General features: G+C 36.2%; 4 protein-coding genes across 4 annotated transcripts; 1 reads left to right on the forward strand and 3 right to left on the reverse strand.

Moving 5' to 3' along the window:
• Window positions 1-2920, forward strand: LOC148958000 (neuropeptides capa receptor-like). The gene has a single exon (XM_089114060.1). It carries the CDS (start codon window positions 1958-1960, stop codon window positions 2918-2920), a length of 963 nt encoding a protein of 320 aa, XP_088970186.1. The 5' UTR covers window positions 1-1957.
• Window positions 2921-4016: 1096 nt separating this feature from the next.
• LOC148958001 (melanocortin receptor 5-like) lies at window positions 4017-4961 on the reverse strand. The gene has a single exon (XM_089114061.1). It carries the CDS (start codon window positions 4959-4961, stop codon window positions 4035-4037), a length of 927 nt encoding a protein of 308 aa, XP_088970187.1. The 3' UTR covers window positions 4017-4034.
• Window positions 4962-8554: 3593 nt separating this feature from the next.
• On the reverse strand, window positions 8555-17681 carry LOC135688381 (trace amine-associated receptor 4). Its single transcript, XM_089114202.1, has 2 exons — window positions 16719-17681; window positions 8555-8889 (listed from the first exon to the last, which is right to left on the reverse strand). Exons 1-2 carry the CDS (start codon window positions 17609-17611, stop codon window positions 8640-8642), a joined length of 1143 nt encoding a protein of 380 aa, XP_088970328.1. The 5' UTR covers window positions 17612-17681; the 3' UTR covers window positions 8555-8639.
• On the reverse strand, window positions 9831-13680 carry LOC148958002 (toxin CrTX-A-like). The gene is made up of 4 exons (XM_089114059.1): window positions 13356-13680; window positions 12947-13256; window positions 11204-11551; window positions 9831-10430 (listed from the first exon to the last, which is right to left on the reverse strand). The coding sequence occupies exons 1-4, from the start codon at window positions 13605-13607 to the stop codon at window positions 9943-9945; spliced, it is 1398 nt and encodes a 465-aa protein (XP_088970185.1). The 5' UTR covers window positions 13608-13680; the 3' UTR covers window positions 9831-9942.
• Window positions 17682-19755: the final 2074 nt, after the last annotated feature.

The following is a 19755-nucleotide window of genomic DNA, read 5'->3' on the forward strand; positions in this document are numbered from 1 at the left end:
CTGTTTGAATGCTAAGATCAAAGCCAAAGTTTACAACCATGGTAGATTTTGAAAACTGTCCACGGTAGATTTCGATAATATGAAAACTGCCCTTTCAGTTTCCTGTCTGTGACGTCATCAACCTTCAGTGACGTCATAGCATAAATTGCTGATATCATAAAATAATTTGATGTACATCATTCGAAAGCTTTCCTCACGAGGAGTCGAATGGTGTAAAGTTTGAATGACGTTGACTTACTTGTCTCGAGTTATGACCGTAAAAAAGGTTTAATAGGTGCATATTTTATGACGTCATTTCTGGCCAACGCCCATCGAAAATCAAAATGTACCCTGGCTCATTTTGAAGAGAGTACTTTGAAATACCAAAATCAACTTTCAAAACAAGTTCTCCTAAAAGTTGTCACGGGACCCTAGATTTCGACTCAACTATATTGCTTAAAAACAATTGTTATAGAGTGAAGAATAACTGATTTTTTTGGTTTTGTCTTCTTTACCTGTTTAATTCTAAACCTCTTTCTGAAACTAAGCGTGTTGAGGCAGTGAAGTTAGAGACACAGTGAAAATATGCGGAGTACTTTCAACGACTTTCATAGCAGTGACAAGCAAAGGAATAGGTTAGGCCTACAATATTTACAAGCAAATTAATTAAAAATATGTTTATGGAAGCATAGAATAGTTTGTATACGCAACTTTTTTGTCAAATGCATTGCGTAAGAATCTCAATACTGGGATTGCTAAAACATTAGAAAACTCTTGTCTTGGTACTGACTCGAAAATGTTAAGAGACATTGCACAGTTGTTTACTTATCATGATGGAATGAGTTTAATTTAGATTCATTGTTTTTGCGGATTATATAAAAAAAGGCTTGTCCTTGCTGCTAGTTTCTCTCCGAAAATGCAATGTCGGTGAATATGTTACGTACCATTTGTTCATCCATTTTTCTCTATTCTCGAAAATTAATGGCAATTGCTATTCGTGGCTGTCGACGGCAGAGGATAGAAAGAGGCTTAGCTGAGGGTTCTAAGGTGATTTTTTGTGCATTTTTCATCGTCGTTAATGTTTGATCTTGATCAAATCTTTTCATGTGATTTTATGAGATTGAAAAAAAATATGAAAAATTAGTCCTAACAACTGATAGCCTAGCTTTCATCAGGAGGGGCTCAAGCCCTGAAGCCCCTCCCAAGTCTGCGCCAATGTTTGTTATCATTTGGTGGTACATTGGTTGTATGAAGTGAAATCTGATTGTGTTCCAAGCTTTGATAAAGTCAACACTTAAACCAACAGTTGAATCAACATTTAAAATCAATCTTCGCGCTCTTCGACTCTTCGTTTCGCTTTTCTACATTGAAGCCCGATTATGTAAGATGACCTCTTGCACTCTCGAGAAAGGCTAGAAGTGATGACAAAGTCTTTGCACGTTGAAGTTTCTTAACCTCAATGTCCAGTAGATATAATCCCTTGCTAAATGAATCAATTATTCGTTATCCAGTAACGTTTGATAATGCATTGCGGCGGTATTAGTTTTGGTTGATGGTGACATTAGTATCGCATCGGAATCGCCATTGAGTCAGTTTGACCAGATTAATATGGACAACACTTGCTCTATAGAGTCTGTAAGCTTTGTAATACAACGCAAATCCATGGATAACTTTCTTCTTTCAAGACTTTTCTGGACTTAATTTAAACCATAGAAATAGGATGTAAACATTCTATCCTGCTGCCATGTAAACCTTACAAAGCTGAATAAGATCATTGTTGTTACACCTGCAAATGTTTGGATACAATCAAAACTGTTGACAAGAACTTTAACACCTCCTTGTTCAGTTATTTCTTTCACATTCGCTCAGTTCGCGCTAAGCTATAGATGAATGGCATGAGCTTGGTTAATATTGAATCAAGTTGTACCAAACTCTTTACAGGAGGTTGAAGTTGATGCAAATTCGCTTTTGAGAGAGAATGCAAGGTAATATGACATACTTGGACGCCACAGTAGCAGCTCACATCAAGGCATTTTTAGCTTTGGATTCGCTAGTTGCACTTCTTACTATTGTTGGAAACTGCATTTTTATGGCCACACTAATGAAAAAGAGCCGATTACATACACCTTCAAACATGCTGCTAGGAGCTTTGTGCGTAAGTGATATATTTATCGGGATAGCAGTGCAGCCACTGTGGATAATCGAATTTTCATCGTTTTTAAATGACAAGCCGTTTGAAAAACTCAGTTTAATAAAAAGAACACTGACATTAGTTTGTGTTGGACTGTCCTTTCAGTTCCTTGGACTTGTCAGCGTAGACAGATATACAGCGATTTGTCATCCGTTCATGTATTTCGCAAAGGCGACATGTCGAACTCACATACATATATCAATTATTATTGTGTTTTTAAATGCAGTGTTCTATGGACTGTTTTTTATCATTCCTGCCTATGAGAGGAAGCGCATCACTTTTTTAATAACGTGTATGTTATCAATTCTTATTATATTTTGCAACATTATGATATTGAAAACACTGCTAAAAACAAGGAGACAACTTGTCAGAGTGGGCGACTTTTTGAGAACTCAATCTACAGAGGCAATTGCAAACGTGTCAATGTCTCGACGTAAGCAGAGTTCAAGGCAAACAAAAGAGAGAAACAAGACACACGTTATCATGATTATCATGCTTCTATTCTTTATCTGCTACAGTCCATGGCTGATTCAAAACGCTCTTGCATTGTGGAAACTAGATGCCTTCAAAACAAGTACGGATTTTGTTTTCAGTGAGATATGGACAGACTTCCTTTTACTAGTCAATAGTTTTGTCAATCCATTGATATACTATAGCAGAATCAAAGAAATCAGGATGGCTGCCAAGGAGGTCCTTTGTCGAAGAAAAGAATTCAATGTTCATTTATCTTTTAGCTATTCACAGAGCTAACTGTTTACGCAAGAAAACCTTTCAAAGACTGATCGAGATTTTTCTGCAAGAATGAACCTTGATCACCTGCCACTTTCAGTGCCTATCTTTGCTCAACGTAATGTATGATTGGATGCTTTTAAGCACAAAAAGAGAGTCACTGGTGAAAAACAAGACGAGAAATCTACGATTGTTACTCCCCCTACAGCCCCCCCCCCCCCTCTATGTTAAAGATTAGAATTTTCTGCAATATATGAGTAGAATTACACGTTTTAAGCGTTTAGGCAACTCATATACATCACCTTAAAGGCTCGAGGCAGATTTATCATCATTGAATGGCTATATGATATACAGACAACAAACGCAACATAAATTTTCTTCTACATTAAAACGTTTCAGCATCCAGTCCTGTTAACCTACACTTAGCAAGTTTTCCTCTCTCTCTCAGTTGTTGCTTCTTGTTCACTCTTTTACCCTTTTTACCCTTTTTACCCTTTTTACCCTTTTTACCCTTTTTACCCTTTTTACCCTTTTTACCCTTTTTACCCTTTTTACCCTTTTTACCCTTTTTTACCCTTTTCACCTTCTGCTCCTGCTAGGAAATAATAACAGAACTTAAATTGGTGAAAAGCTTAATTTGCTTAGATTTCGCTTATTCCAAAATATCAATATACTTCTGCTGGTACTTTTTAAAGTTATTTTACAGATGATTCAAACATAGTTGCCAAGATATGAATAAAATTTTTCTTAAAAACCAAACATTTGTACATAGTAAAAGATTTTCGAAAAAATCCATATTAGATTTCTGGTGGCGTTTAAACACTTATAATTGATTTCAAGCGTCGGTTTACATTCGGATTAATTAGCGTTCTGGCAATAGCTTGATAGTTCTGTGTGATCTTTCTCAGGTATACCGCCACGCAATGTCAAGGGCTATTCAACAGAATATGTAGTTAACAAGTTGCTTGCTTTCATTACCTACCAACAGGCAGACGAATTTCATTGCTCAAAAATTCTTCTATCATCTTTGCAAAGTTCTAAACGCATCGCTTCTTTTCATGTAATTCGCAGACAAAGTTTTTCTTAAAATCTATCAGAGACATTACAGAAAGCTCAGTCACGAGTTTCTATTTAATCAGGTCTCAAGGACTGATATCGTGCTATCTTCCTTGGGAAATCCAAAGACCTTACGCATTGCAACTCTGATTTCATGAATTCGAGCATAATATAAAATCGGATTTAGGAGACTGTTGAACATCACTGCAAAATCAGCCCACATTTCTAAAATTTCATCTACATCAGACATTGGAAAAAATTGTCCTTTAAGGAATGCACCACCTACAATGAACCAGTATGGTAGGTAGCAAGCCAATAGAATCAGTATTAGCAATAGCAAAACGTTTATTCTTTTCTTCTCTTGCCTGAATCTTTGGCTCTCTTGCCTATGTAGTATTGCACTTTGTAAAACTGAAATTTGTCTCCTCTGTTTTTGTAAAACGGCATTTATTTTGCAAAAGCTATAAAGTAGAAGTATAAGACTGCCAACAGTAACTGTTAGCGTGGATTTGAAGATATAAGTTGGGTTGTTGTATGTAAAGAGAACAAAGCCAACTGCAGCAAAAATGCACCAAATAATTATGGCTACTGCAGAAATTGTGAGGTGTCCTTTGCAAGAGCTAACCACGTGATACCAAAATGGACGACAAACCGCAATGCACATATCTAGGCTTATCAACACGATAAAAAGAAAGGAAGATCCTACACATAGCCAAGCAACGGACCCTCTGATGTAGAATAGATTCTCGTTGAAGTTCCCAGTAACTCTAAAACTGTAGTCGGCTATCCACAATGGCTGGGCCACAAAGCCTACTAGAACGTCGCTAGTACTTAATGCTCCGAGGAAGACAAAAGAAGGTTTGTGTAGTGATTTTGTTTTTATCAACGTGATCAAAAATGCACAGTTTGCAAGGCCTGTCAAAACTGCAACAGCAACATCGAGTGGAAGAATGATCTTGATGCTGGTGTATGTATTTTGAGAAAGCATAACACGATCTTCATTCATTTTTTGTGCCTTGTCCGTGGATTAGAGCTTGAATACCTGTTGGCTCAAGACGTCAAATAGCTCGCAGGATAATCAACTTATACTAGTTATGTCGGAATTTTGAATCATGGAAAATACCTGTTATTACCATGGCCTTTCATAACAAGTTGGTTCTCTTTGAAGCCTGCAAATAAAAAGCCTCAAAATTATCCTCCAAGGTTTTTTATCCACGCTGAGCCTATGATCTTGTTTCCCAGACTTGAAATCGCAAATGCCATCAATTAATTTTGTTTTTTGTTATACTTGGACTGCAAACTGACGTATAAGCAGCTTTTCAGTTCTAGATTGAATATGAAGCAGGAAATTTGAATTTCATAACCAAACAAAGAATTTGGCGGTTTAAATTATTAAGAGAAGTTCTTGTTAAATAAATGCCTAAAACGAGATGAAGCTAATTAGTACACTTAGAAGGCTTTACCAAATGGCAGGTTTGACACCATCAGCTTTTGACTCGCTTGATTAAACTAGAAACCTAACAAATTCAGCAAATTGGGCATTGTAATCCACAATAAAAATCTCCTCTATATATAAACACTTTGATCCCACTATATATTGACGTTCTTTTAAGTTGTAAATAGTCATTAAAGCTAGGAACTTTTTGAAATATTTCACGACTCAAAGCAAGCCTTCTAGGAGGACTTTGTTTCCACAGTTGCAGGTTTTACTTCACATTGTTTCAGCATACAAAATCATTCGGCATTTTAAAAATATAATTCAAGCAGAAATTTTCTAATGTATTCTGGCAAATATAACGTTGAATAGAACTCATTTTTTAAAGTAAGATAATTGATTTTAAAAGTAAGATTTAAAATCAAGACAAGCATTTTAATAAGATTTTTTTGTATACCTCTAATGATATTGTAATTTATAATACATGTTACGTAATTACACTACTCACAAACTACTTAACAATACGACAAGGACCATACCACGAGGAGCAAAAATCTATGACTACCCCATGGCGTTAAATAAAAGTTAAACTACACATAATTGTGCATAACATACAATATAAGGAACGCTACTTTAAGAGAAATGGTGGCTGCATAGCATGTATCTAGAAAAAATAACTGATAGGTATTAGACAAGTCGACAGGTTTCATAAATAGCCGTAACAATTCAACAACTCAAACGAGAAGATGTTTCCGTTGAGGAGCGGTGCTAAAAGTGTTCAGTATCCTGGATTTCATTTCTTATTGGGTATATTGGGTTCATCGTATCCCGAAATTATTAGTAAAGAGGTTTCACTTGCTGGGACCAACCCTGTTGGGTGAGATTGGATAGTCCTTTTGGGTCATGAATGCCATAGACAGATTTTACAGGGAGGGGGAAGGGGTGGATTATTGACAAAAGGTTTTTGAGAAAACAGAGACAGATGGTTTAAGTCTCAAAGTGAAGTCCTGTCTGCAAAGTGAGAACCGCGAATAAGAAGTGGTTGGATTGGTTCCGTTGTGTAAACAGGGCTATGTTTGCTTCTTAAATTTGTAAAACAAAGTAAGACGTCTAAGTCATCTTTGGGAACTCAGTGTCTCCCAGCTGAGCACTAGCTACACTTTCTCTCGCAATGTCCCCCTCGCCACATTTTTTTATTAAATTTGGCAGAATGATATTTTACTACATACACATAGTCTTGCAAAAAAAATTGTAGATAGCATCACCATTGTCTAAGTGTGGTCGCTTATGAAGTTTATATAATTCGCTAAGGTTATGCCTATATAATTCGCTAAGGTATTTGGAGAGGTATTTGATATGAGCCGATAAAAAAAGATTTGAGTCATGGATAATTAATTCCTGAATGTTTATGTTCCTTTACTTTCTCCAAAGCTTTGTGATTAAAAAGAATCAATAGATGATCAGTTTCAATTTTCTTCTTTGAGAATATTAATTCAACAACTTTCTTTTAAGGATCTGGGTTAAATGACATTCTCCAATTTGTAGTAAATTGTCTTATCAACTCTAAGTCATGGTTCATATCATTGGAAGTTGTGTTGGAATCTTCAACAATTGCGAACAACAATGTTTCGTCAGCAAATTACTTACCATTGCACTTTAGGCCTACATCAAGATCATTAATATTCACAAAAAAAAATATGGGTCCAAGAATAGATCCCTGGGGCACCTCTGCAAAAGTTCCTCCACAGTTGGAACTTTGCCCATTGAGAACGAGTCGCTGTTCAGGCACCGCGCAGCCATTGGGCTAGCAGGGACTATTAGCCCACCCCCCCTCCACTTTTCGGCAACAATAGGCTAAATAATTTTTGGAAAATTTTCTCTAACGCAACTTTGGATAGTTTATTCCTATGTAGTTGCAGTTCCTCTTGACTGGGAACCTTTTTTGTTCATTTTCTAGGTGTAAAATGGTGTATTTTCTAACTTGGTTAGCTTGGTCTTTTATTATCCTTTTTTTAGTTATTGATATCTTCTCTGAACCAGACTATTTTTAAAATTTCAGTAGAAATGAGCAAGTATTCTCTAAATGGGGCGTTCTCCGGCGTTCTAGAGGGCGTGGCTTCAAAAAAAAATCGGTCACGCCCATTTCAGCCCCTCCACAATTAGACTGGTGCGTGGTCCCTGTCATTGTTATCGATCTTTGAGAAAACTTTGGTTCAAAGAAATAAATTATACTGAGACGTCACGTTGTTTTAGTTTAAAGATTAGAGAGTAATGCCACACCCTGTCAGATGCTTTAGAAATATCAAGATACACAGAACGAACATCAAGCATAGGACTACAATCAAAAGCTTTCGTATGCGTTATAGAGAGTAACTGATTTACTGTCGAGTCTCCTGGACAAAGCCAGTACTGATTTGGTCAAGTATCTTGCATGATACAAGTTGCAATTATAAAGAATCGTAGATATGTCTTTCGAGCATTTTTACAAAAATTAACAGGAGAAATCGAATGAGATTTTAACGAGCTATATACCTTCCATTTGATATCATTTTAATTATATTGGTAAGTTTTTCAGTTTTTTGAAAATAAAGCAAAGACTATTAATTCAGCAGAAAATACTAAGTAACAAAGATTTTGGAACAACTGAAAACCAACTAGATAGAAAACAGAAGAAACAGGCACTGATTTTACTATTGAAATATTCATTTTGAATCAATGCATTAATACAAAGTAACAGTATGATGTTCAGAAAACTTTATCATAAATCATGTTCCAGCGACAGAGTTGAATTTTATGATGCATTAATTTAATAAATACTGCATTTCATTGCCATAAGTAATGCTTTTGGACCAAGGACCGATATACAGGGGACTGTCTGGTGGCGCATTGGCCCCTCCAAAAAACTTACGTTGCATAAGTAAAATACTTTTATTTTCTAAAATATGGTTTTTGATACACTGATTTATAAGGGCTGCCCCCCCCCCCCCCCAAACAAAAAGTTGTAACTCGGTCTTTGCTTTGAAGCTTCTCGCAGGCGGTTTTGACTTGCCTGGTATGTGTTTTCCACGGTACCTTTTAGTCACCACAACCTCTATGTCCTTTCACCAATAATTAGCTAGTGATATCTATATTTATATATAGTGTGACTCTATTAAGGGCTTCAAACAAGGTTTCACTTAAAGTATATCAAAGACATTGCAGAGAGGTATCTCGTGAATAAATATTTGATCAGGCCTAAGCCACAAGAATTCATTCCCTGTTGTTTTTCTTGTGAAATCTAAAGACTTTCCGCATTGCAACTCTGATTTCATTCACTCTGGCATAATATAGAATTGGATTTAGGAGGCTGTTGAACATCAATGCAAAATCTGTCAACATTCGCAAAATTTCATCCGCATCTGAAACTGGATAAAGTTGCCTTCTAAAATAAGCAACACTTCTTGTAAACCAGTATGGTAGGTAGCAAGCTAATAAAACGAGTATGAGCAGATGCAAAACAATTCATTATTTTCTGTTCTTGTGCAAATCTTTTGCCCTCTTGCCTGTGCCGTCCATGAAAATCACCGGTTGGTCTGTTAAACATAGGCTGAGTATTAAGTATACGTTACTGAATTTTTACCAAACTCCAAGTTTTTTCCCTGATTCTGAATAAATCCAAGGTGGGTCATTTTGGATTTGGACCAAAAATGTGACAAATTGATGACGTCAAAGAACAGAAAATTGTTTCCATAATGACATGTTTACTGTGCTTCTTACTTTAGAAAACAAAAATAGAACCCATAGTAGACAAAGCAGAATGCAACAGTTGTTTTCTGCTGCCAATCTTTCACAGTTGCTAATTATTGGTGAGTCTTATGCCCTTTGTGCTGCAGATACATGCTACACAAACCATGTTTTTCAAAGTTTGTTATCAATAGCGATCGTGAGAATGAAAAATTAGAAAGTAGCAATCGAGATATGGGGGTGGATATAATGAATAAACTATACATATTTATCCGTATGACATTGTTATTCAAAAAGTATTCTTAAGTCTTTTGTGATCTTTTGAGTGACACGCTCAGCATGGGCGAAAACGAGGCATAAATCCCCCAGTTCATCATACTAGTGCATTCAAAAAGAAAGGTGCAAATGAAATTCCAAAAAAGGACTGGTTTCTACACCACCGCTCATCAAGTGATTGTTTACGCTAGTGACAAGAGCCTACTAGAATATGTCATGAAGATTTCAATGAGGAATTGTTTTCCCAATACATGACATCCCATTACGATCAGAAGCTGAAAATTACTGTCTGCGTTAGGTGCTTGAAGTCAGGTGGCTAGAGCAGTACATGCTTTGTTGGGTAAAGAAAACCAGTTCCACGTTCCAACTCTGAGATCAACAGGCAACTGTATGTTAGAAGGTATATACTGATAAAGCAGAAAGAGAATGGCAAAAATGGAATTTTGGAACCACCGAAAGTCCAGTAGATGAAAAATACAAGAAACATGAATCATTTGTGTTCTTTGCTTATGATTTTACATCACTGCGTTATTACATAGTTATAATATTTTGATCATGGAAGTTTGTCACAAAACCAGGTTCCAGTACCATGGTTGAAGATTCTGTTGCATTTCTTGTAAAAGAACTGCATTTCCCTTCCAAAATCCTGTCCTAGAAGCTTCACATAGCTGCTTCCGGACTGGCCTGCTATGTATTTCCCACGGTACTTTCTGCTCATAACAACCACTATATCCTTTCCTCCAGTAGACGTTGGTGGGTACCTCATGACTACAAAATGACCATTTGGATCGTTGACTGGCTCTTTGTCAGTGGATTTGACGTAATCGGGGTAGTTTGGATCGATTGTGAACCAGGCAGTTCCCCTCTTTAGTTGATAAAAGCCATCAGAACGTTGAATGAACAGGATTTGGTTATAGTCAGGAACTGTGCCGTAGGAAAAATAGAGATATTTCGATGCTAACATTTTTATGTGATATTTTGGCCATCTTACTGAGAGCAGAATGTATTTGGATCCAGTCCAACTGGCCATATCAGGGATACCTGAGAATAAGAAAGCAAAGAATGGTTAACAAAGATTATAAAAGAAAGACATAGAAGAAGAGACTCTCCTAAAAATGGTACCTTGGTAAATGAAAATTGCTTGCATGTTTCCTTATCCTTGGTTGCCATTCACAAATACAGTACATACAGAATCAATGCCCACTAACTCCAAATTTAAAAGAATTGGTCATGCTTAACAAATCCTTGAAATTCATTCTATTTCTTTTAAGCAGATTCTTTAAATATAGTAACCATGTTGCTTGCAAGATTATATAATGAGATACTCAGCCAAAACAACTTGAAAAAATTAAGCAAAACCTGGCAAAGTACTTACTACATAGAAATCATAGAGGCTTGAACAACAATCGTTTCCCTCCGAAATCCCCCCTCCCACGAACGATTAGAAATTGTTTAGAGAATTTTATTCATAAAAACGGTACCATTCAAACCAGATCAAGAGCTACAAACATTCAAGTATAAAAAATATATTTCCAGGGTATAGACTACGGATGTTTTGACCTTACAAATACAAATGGGAAGGCCACCAGAACAACCTGCTCTGCTCGTACCATGTTCTAGTAACAGAATGGGATATAATTGTAGCCAGAGGGTAAGAGGAATGTCCCTTATAAGATCCATCGTAGAAATTGGCCAACCTCTATTTCAGTTGGTGAGTTGATCTTTATTAGATGGTGAATTATATCTCTCTTACCCCGGCGGATTTGAGGGCTTGCCTATCGTAGTGCCAAATTCAAAGCAGAGAAGTTTCGTACCTGCCAGTTTCATGAAGTCCCGCAAGTACTTGCTTTTGGCATCGTGCCCTGGTGGATAGTAGTGAGAAACAGTGGTAGTTTGCTCAATCTTTGGTGCATGAAGGAATTTCAATGCCGTCTTGTAATTATTCAGGAATGAAGATTTAACTGTATTGTAACTTTTCGCTTCATCATCATCGCCAGCCTTTCTTAGAAGGAAGATCAGGTCATCAATCACCATGTCACGTATTGTGGCTATTTGTGCATACAAATTGCAAAAACTGTAGGGCCTCTTGGCTGCTTCATACGATGTTGCTGTAAGTGATCGAGATGCTATGCGGGATTCTAACAAAGCCAAAATTCCCACACCTGCAACAGAAATTCGAAAACTCATATTATAGGGTTATAGGGTTTAATGTAAATGCTTATGTAATCGATTTAGACTTGGCAATGTATAAATGTCAGTTTGCTTTGCAACACAATTATTAAAGATATCTATCTATATTACAGTCTCCTGGCAATTTTAATCCATCATAAAAGTCCTATGTGACTTTTAGTTTTGACTTCTAGTAAGCTAGTAGTTCTAGATATGCTAACACCCATCCAATACAAATTACACGATTGCATGTAGCCCAGATACACCCCATCTGGAATCAGTTGTTCTAAATGTTCTTTCTAAGCATTCCGACGTAAAATTGAGGAATTATATTTTGCTGCTGATAGGCACAAGTTGTTCCACCTGAATATCTATAGGATGGTATTTTGAGGTGCCAGTTACACTATACCGGATTGCTATCGGGGCGGAGTAACCACACCAATCCGGTACACAACGCTCTGATTAGCGGGGTGAAAATCACTCCGCTCTGGAGGTGATACGAAAGTCACTCCGGAGTCTCCATAGCGAAGCGTTGTAGTGTAATCGCACGATTCCGATATGCTCCACTTCGAAACAAAGGATTTCTTATTGTTTTCTGCTTGAAGCAATTCGATCGTTAATGAACAATGGCGATTTGTGAGATTTTATTGCTGTTGGATAATGCCAAACCGAAATCGTCCCAACATTTTCGTATTTGAATTTTATCTCTTCCCAAATTTTATTGAAGTAGCCCTTGGACGAAAAACATACTTTAACACATCAGATAGCAACACAATCTCGCTATCCGTCCTACGAACCGTCTCAGTTTCATGGTTGATTTCGTCATTTTATGCATAGCTATTGAAAACGAATTCGCAACAGCACATAGATTCAAAAATATTATCAAAAAATTGAATCTGGTTGATTTTGTGTACCAGCAATGTAAAGGAATGCAGGCTTATGAGCGAGCGGAGCGTCGTCGTGTAACTGCTACCCTAAATATCACTCCGGAGTAAAAGTTACTCCGTTCTGCCTCGCTCTGCTCCGCTCCGATAACAATCCGGTATAGTGTAGCTTTAGCCTGAGTAGTTATAACAAGGTTTATTCATTGCTACAAAGATAATGCTGCCCATGCAATTGAAATATATGTAGCCACAATTTTGTTGGAGGTGGAAGCCCAGAGGGTAATCGACCACTTTTTGCTTATGATTAAAGACACAAACCTAAGTTTTCATTTTAATCACACAATTGCTATTTAAAAGAGTGAATGAGATAATGAAATGCCCTTAGATGAAAGGCTGGCATCGAAAATTTAATCGCTCTTGCATCCAGTGGAGATAACAATGCTCTTCAGTACAAAAAACTTGCTCAGTTGTAGCCTGTTGAAATTAGAAGCTGATTATACTAGCCTGTGGTTATTGGAACCTGAGAAACAAGTCTTGTAACATCAGCTTGGTCTAGCGTTTGGGAGTGCTTAGAAATAAGGTAGTTAAAAGCTGTAGTGAGTTCTTGTTTGCTGGCCATTGCTTGACTCTCGAGCTCGTTATCTGATTCTTCACGTACAACTTGCTGTATAAATGTCTGCATTGTGTTGTCAACTTTTGCACCGGAAACAATTCCGATGATACCAGATACAAGAGATGCAAGGGGTGCGATGAACTGGCCAAACGGAAGATTCTCTGCTATTCCTGCCACAACCTCGAAAATTCCACGTGCAATCTATAAAGGAAAAAGAATGTGAGTAATACATGTAGCATATCTCTATGCAAAGTTTTCATTGTGAGAAAATTCCATGATACATGTAACTTGTAAACTTACCTCTGTACTGCTGGAGCTAATCAATTTAGGGACAGCCAAGTTCAGGGCTTTTGCCATGCCTAGTGTTCGAGTTGTGATAGTTGGTGATTTTGTGACTTCATCTTTAACGTCTTTGATCAGCGAGACAAATTCTTGCTTGTAATTCAGTTGCTTCTCTAGATCATCAAATATCGCATTTAATTCCTGTGTCTCAGCGTCTCCGCTTACTAGCGTAAAAATACTGAAGAGAAAAAAGATAATTCCTCTTTCCATAGTAGATTCTAACCAAAACCCGCCAAGGTCTTCCCAGTTGATGCTTTTGCTAGAGGTCACACAGGTTAAAGAGTAATGTTGCAAAGTTCAACTCTCCCTACATATAGAGTGTTTGGAAATCTTAAGTCACCAAATATTAGGCCAGTTGGTAAGCTATGTAAATATAAAAAGCATCCTTTTAAAAAACTTTTGAAACCATTATGGTATTAAACGCTTTCAATGGCTCCTCAAATCCAGGTTTCTTCTATGATGCTATTTATTTGGGAGATAAAGATTATTTACCTTGCGTCTAATTTTGTGTTTTGTTTCAGCGGGCTTTCTTCTCGTTACTGTATATTTCAAAGCTTTAAGAATACAACAGCTTTAAATGATAATGGCTTTACAAATAAAGAATATTTTAACAACAAACATTTACATAAATCAGCTGAATTTAATACTTAAACTAAATAGCTAAATTTCTTGAAATACTATTACTGCTTACATTTACAATTGTGAAATAGCCTGTTGGAGTAAACGAAACTAAACTTTAAATTTCAGATTATGATTTAAATTGCAACAACCTAGTTGAAATCTCTAGCTCATAGTTTTATATGCTGTATTAAAATGATGAGCTGAAAACATTTGTCTATATATCATCAACTCGAAAAGAAATCAAATTGAATTGCTAATGAAGAAATTCTCTTTGACCAGCTCTCAGGTATCGATGGATACAATGTTGCCGATGTAAATATGAAAGACCTTTGTCATTTACTCTTGTTTGGAGATCGGAATTTGGGTACAGTTGCAAACAGAATTATATTAGAAGCAACAATTTCCTTCGTTAAGGCCTCGGCAAGGTTAAGTTAATGCCGAAATACAGCCGCAGCACCCATTTCTTTTCTTTCTCTAACTTTTATTTCTTCTTATTTTCTCTTTCTTTTTTCTTAGATGATGTAACTTGTTGTTGAATTGTATGTGGCATTTATGGTGAGGACTCGGTGACCTTGTGTCTTTTCTCGCCATGAATGTCACAGCTTAATGTAATTGTAGTTTTAGTAGTTTTAGTTGTTCTTAATTGATATAAAAAAGTCGTACAATAAGAAATTCTTCATTGGAATGGCTACAGACATCTATCGATCAGTTTTGATTTACGACAGCATGGTTGAAATTTCCAGCTCAGAGTTTAAATCCTGCATTTGAATTGTGATCTGAAAAATTTTATCTTCAAGTCAAAAACACGAAAAACTGAACAAAGAATTCTTCATTGGAGCAGCTACAGCCATGTATCGATCAGGATTGATCGATGAACTGATCATCACAGAGATGTCTTGAAATTGTTGGTAGGATGTGGTTTGGGTTGCTGAAAGGAGTAAGAGTAGGTATTGAGTTGATGAGAAAAGAATGGATAAATCTTGAGTTGATGAGAAGAGAAGGGACAAATTATGAGTTGATGAGAAAAGATTGGACAAGTTTTGAGTTGATGAGAAAAGAATGGATAAATCTTGAGTTGATGAGAAGAGAAGGGACAAATTATGAGTTGATGAGAAGAAGGGATAAATTTTGAGTTGATGAGAGGAGAAGGGATGAATTGCTGATGAGAGGACCATGGCTTTTATTGATCCAGCTGATCAAGAAGGGCTTTTCACTCTTACTTTTGTTTGATTTATTGATTGAGAAGTGGATGGTATTTGTCAACATTGCCTAGACGCCATTATGAAATGTCCCTTTTTATTTTAATTTTGGTTGGAAAATCTGTTATTCACATTTATCAAGTTTCTTGATTTTGTTTAATGAATGATTTCCACTACTCTATAGCCTATTCAAGTTCTAACCATCACCCATTCAGTGTCTCCTAGCCACCAAAATGGAATAAAATACAGGCTCAAAATAAAACAGTTTATTGTAAGTCTATTTTAAATATCTTTGCAAAGCTCTTGAACTTAAAAGTTATAACTATAATCATGGATAGGATATTTACTCTAAGTTTTCTAATAATTCAAAGACGTTGATTTTAATGAATTTCCGTCCTTGATTTTTGTGTCAAGGTCTGTATTAAAAATATTCAAAAAATGTATTCGATACCGACTGTGTTTATCTCTGTGTATCGTATATTGATTTCAGTAAGGAAATAAAGACATCATTTTTAATTCTTGACATGGTTGTAGCTCTAAAGTATATTGTCCCATGCTGTGATACGTTAGATTTTTCTTCTGATTGATTTATAAATTATTATTATTTTATAAAACGCTTTTTTTCGCAAGTGAATTTACTTGGTGAAGTTTTTAGTTGAATTATTTTTGCCAGGTGAACACAAGATTCTTTCCATTCGTTTTAATAAATGTACCATAGGTTTGGTTTTTCTGAGAGCCAAAATAACTTTGGGCGGTCTCTTGGTCTTGTATATTTTTCATTCGCGTATGCTTAAAATATCTTTTCAAGGGTTTGGCCTGGTAAACAAAGTGCATGTCATAACCATCGAAGATGACTTACGAAATAGATGATAAAATCTTCATTAACTATTTTAACATTTTAGCTACACACCAAATACATTCTTGACTGCTGATTGTGGACACTAAAGCTTGATTTACCAAACGAAACTGAGACCAGCACCAGAGGGAAACTTGAAAAAAACGATGTGCTTTTTATAATTTTATTCTATGTTGACAAAACAGAGCAGACTATATAAGCTTATTTACTGTACTACTATAAATGACATGCACAATTCTTTGTACTGGTTTCTTCGAAAGATTTATCATGTTGAAGTAAAAATGGCACACAAGCCTAAAATTATGCGAAATAAAGCTGATCAATTCTAGTTCAATTACAAATGATGATCAATTCTAGGAGTCACAACCAAAACCAATACGATGCGAAACAAGCTATACCATGATTATGCTAAATTAAACTTCCACAACTATACCACAAAATTTTGCACTGGATGGTAGATTCAGAAATTGCAGTTTGATATTAATTTCATGAAATTATTGTACTTCTAGTACAGTTTTTCTAGGCTGAATATGTTTACATTATTTATGCCATTCCACTGCGAAGAGCTTTCTACTTGTCTTTTCAATTGCAGCAAAACATCTTCTTTGTTGATTGAGCATCTTTCTCAGGATAAATCTAATCTACTCATGAAGATGATTCTGTCTTTCTGTCTTGCCTTCACACAACATCTCCCGTGCAACTCTACGGAACAGACTCATTCGTCCGTAGTATATTACGGGGTTAATAAAACTATTCAGGTAGACAGCGAACTCTGACCACAGGTTGATGGAAAATTCCTGGCTCTTCCATCGTTCTTTTACATTTAGATAATCAATGCTTAAAAGTAATTTATAAACATAGATAGGCAAATAGCATAGAATAAAACATATAACCAGCATTGCAGTTACATATGCCTTATTCCTGTCCAAATTTGCTGTTCGACTTTGTTGTCGCTCATCCCCTCCAAATCTTGTGTCTGTTTGAAAGATTTGTCTGCTATGTTTTCTTATCACGAACGCTATTCTTACATTGCAAAAAGCGATGACTGTTGCAGTGATAATTAAAATGGGCAAGCCGTCTATAGCAAAATGTCTTATCACTATGAGCTTTATGCACTGAAAAACAATGCCAAAGATGAACAAGAAGATGCTTCCCCATATGTATCGTTTACATGTTGCATGCCTCATATACAAGTATGGATGACATATTGCAACATATCTATCGACGCTCACAGATACCAGGTAGAGCAAAGATAGAGTGATACAAAAGTAGCTGCCAATCAATTTGATGTATTGGACTGTGATGTAGTTGGCATCGAAGAGACGAAGAATGCATGTGCATATCGCCAATGGCTGCGGAATAAGTGCAACCAAGAAATCGCTTATCGACAATGCACCTAACAGAATGTTAGAGGGTGTTTGCAGTGACTTCTTCTTTGCCAATGTGAAAATAAAAATCCCATTGCCAACTAGTGTCAGAATTGTCACTATGCCATCCAAAATCAGGAAAATTATTAGATTGGCTGTATTATCTTCCATTTAAAGCAATATCTGGCAAGCAAACAGCCTAAACAGTAATACCTGTTATTCTCTTTCCCATTTGCGGTTCTCTGATAATCACACTGACAAGATTCCAAAAGATTTAACAAACCCTAAAACAAAACTGATTATATCCAAAACAGATGTTTTAGATAATTTTGACCAATGTTTATATAAAGCTCTTTAGATAATTTCTACCTATGTTTACAGAAAGCTATAAAAATCTTCTTTTTGAGGATTACTCATAAATTGTTTTGTCCAATAAAATTAAAAATCGGCAGGTTTAAGTTAAGTACATCTCTGCATCTAATATGTTGGAATAGAAAATATTTAACATCGTTCAAAGTATAGAAATCCTGTTTACTGTAATTCTTTCAAAACGAGAGAATGAAATCCAAATGGATGTTATTAGAAACCAACCGCGATCTTAACAGGATCATTTATCAGCAAATAGGCAAGATTGTCTGTAATTAAAATCTTTTTGACAATAAGATAACAACTTCCCTTTGATGGTTTCGAAGATCTTGCAATTAAACATGAGTAAAATGCAGAGGTAAAGAATTCTAGTTTTGAATAAGTCATTTCGTCAAGGTGGTTGTAAAAGAAGCTCAATTCGATTAGGCACCCCTGCTGCATACAATGGTATAAGATATGATGGTATTTCTTTGCTCTTTCTTCAATTATTACCCTTTAGTGCTCAATCTCATTCACGTGGGAAAGTTATTGATGAGTATCGCTCATTTGGGTAGTTGCATTCCTATTTGTCTACCAGGATGTTTCACGTCATTTTTTCATGTCTGACATGAGAAAGAAGGGGGCGAGATCAATTTCTCATGATATTACATCTGTCAACTGACTGTACTTTCGTGAAAACACTGTTCTGTTGTTAGTCAAATGACAAAATTTGTTGTTGCTTTCTCGCTCTGTTTGCAATCTTCAATTTTTTGCATCCGTTGCATCCGTTGCATCCGTTGCATCCGTTGCATCCGTTGCATCCGTTGCATCCGTTGCATCCGTTGCATCCGTTGCATCCATTGCATCCGTTGCATCTAACTACACGGCAATTTCTTCAAGCAAGTGACAAATAAGTGGCTCTGTGAGTGAGTTGAAAAATTGCCTAAAGGCTGTCTGTCCCCTCCATTATTGGCTAATTCTAAATTGGAAGCCTTGCTATAAAAGAGGGTCTGCCTCTGCCTCTTCATTATCCGAAATTAGTTATTGTGGGGGAACACGACAAAAATGGCTAATCTTTATATTATCACAATTGACTAGACATTGGAAGCCAAAACAAAATTCACAGCACTTCGCTAAAGGAGAGTATGTTGTAGTGGTTCTTCATTCTGATTGGTTATTTGTACAATATCATGGCCAAAAAAAGAGATTCTGAAAACTTTGAGGGACATACTGTCTTTAATCCTGATATTTTTTTACAAAAAGCAAACAAATAATCAAAAGGACAGTTGTTTAATCATTAAAAAGTCAGCGTTCTTAAACTACTGGTATGAAAGTTGTGTCATAGGTTCAATGAAATTACGGTCAAATAGATCACACATACTTCATATTGATGAAGCTAACATAGAGCTGACGTCACCCAACCAGAGTGATTTATGAGAGCACTTAGTGGCGGATTTAAGGGGGCAACTAGGGGGCAGTTGCCACTCCCTCAAATAGTTTAAGCAAGTCTGGTTCCCCTTTTTGGAAATTGTTCCCCCCTTTTGAAGAATAAGAGCCACGTGAAAAGGTTTCTGAGACTTATAGGTTAATTTACTTCAAGGATTACCTAAAAGTATGCAACAATTTTTGTGAAAATTCCTTATAAAGTGAATAGAGAGCCTTCTGTCAGTGGTTAGAGTGGTTGTTGCATACAGCGTAAATTTCCTCATTAAGATTCCACGTTTATCTTATTTGTGCTAGCATAGTAATACTCTTTAAGACCAATTAATACTATCAATGTAGGTTGACTAAAACGACAAAAGTCCCCTTTTTATAGTTTGAGTACCACAACATGCTAAAATGCATGCTAAAATTGCATGCTAAAATGAATTTCCGATATCAAAGGATGATTTGGCTTTACCCATTTTTTGTAAGATATCCATATAAGGACATGGGGTAATTAGAAGTCACGTGACAAATTAAAGCTCATT

Source organism: Rhopilema esculentum, chromosome 19, assembly GCF_057945365.1.
Source record: "Rhopilema esculentum isolate cy_ngs chromosome 19, ASM5794536v1, whole genome shotgun sequence".
In the NCBI taxonomy this organism is placed as follows: Eukaryota; Metazoa; Cnidaria; class Scyphozoa; order Rhizostomeae; family Rhizostomatidae; genus Rhopilema; species Rhopilema esculentum.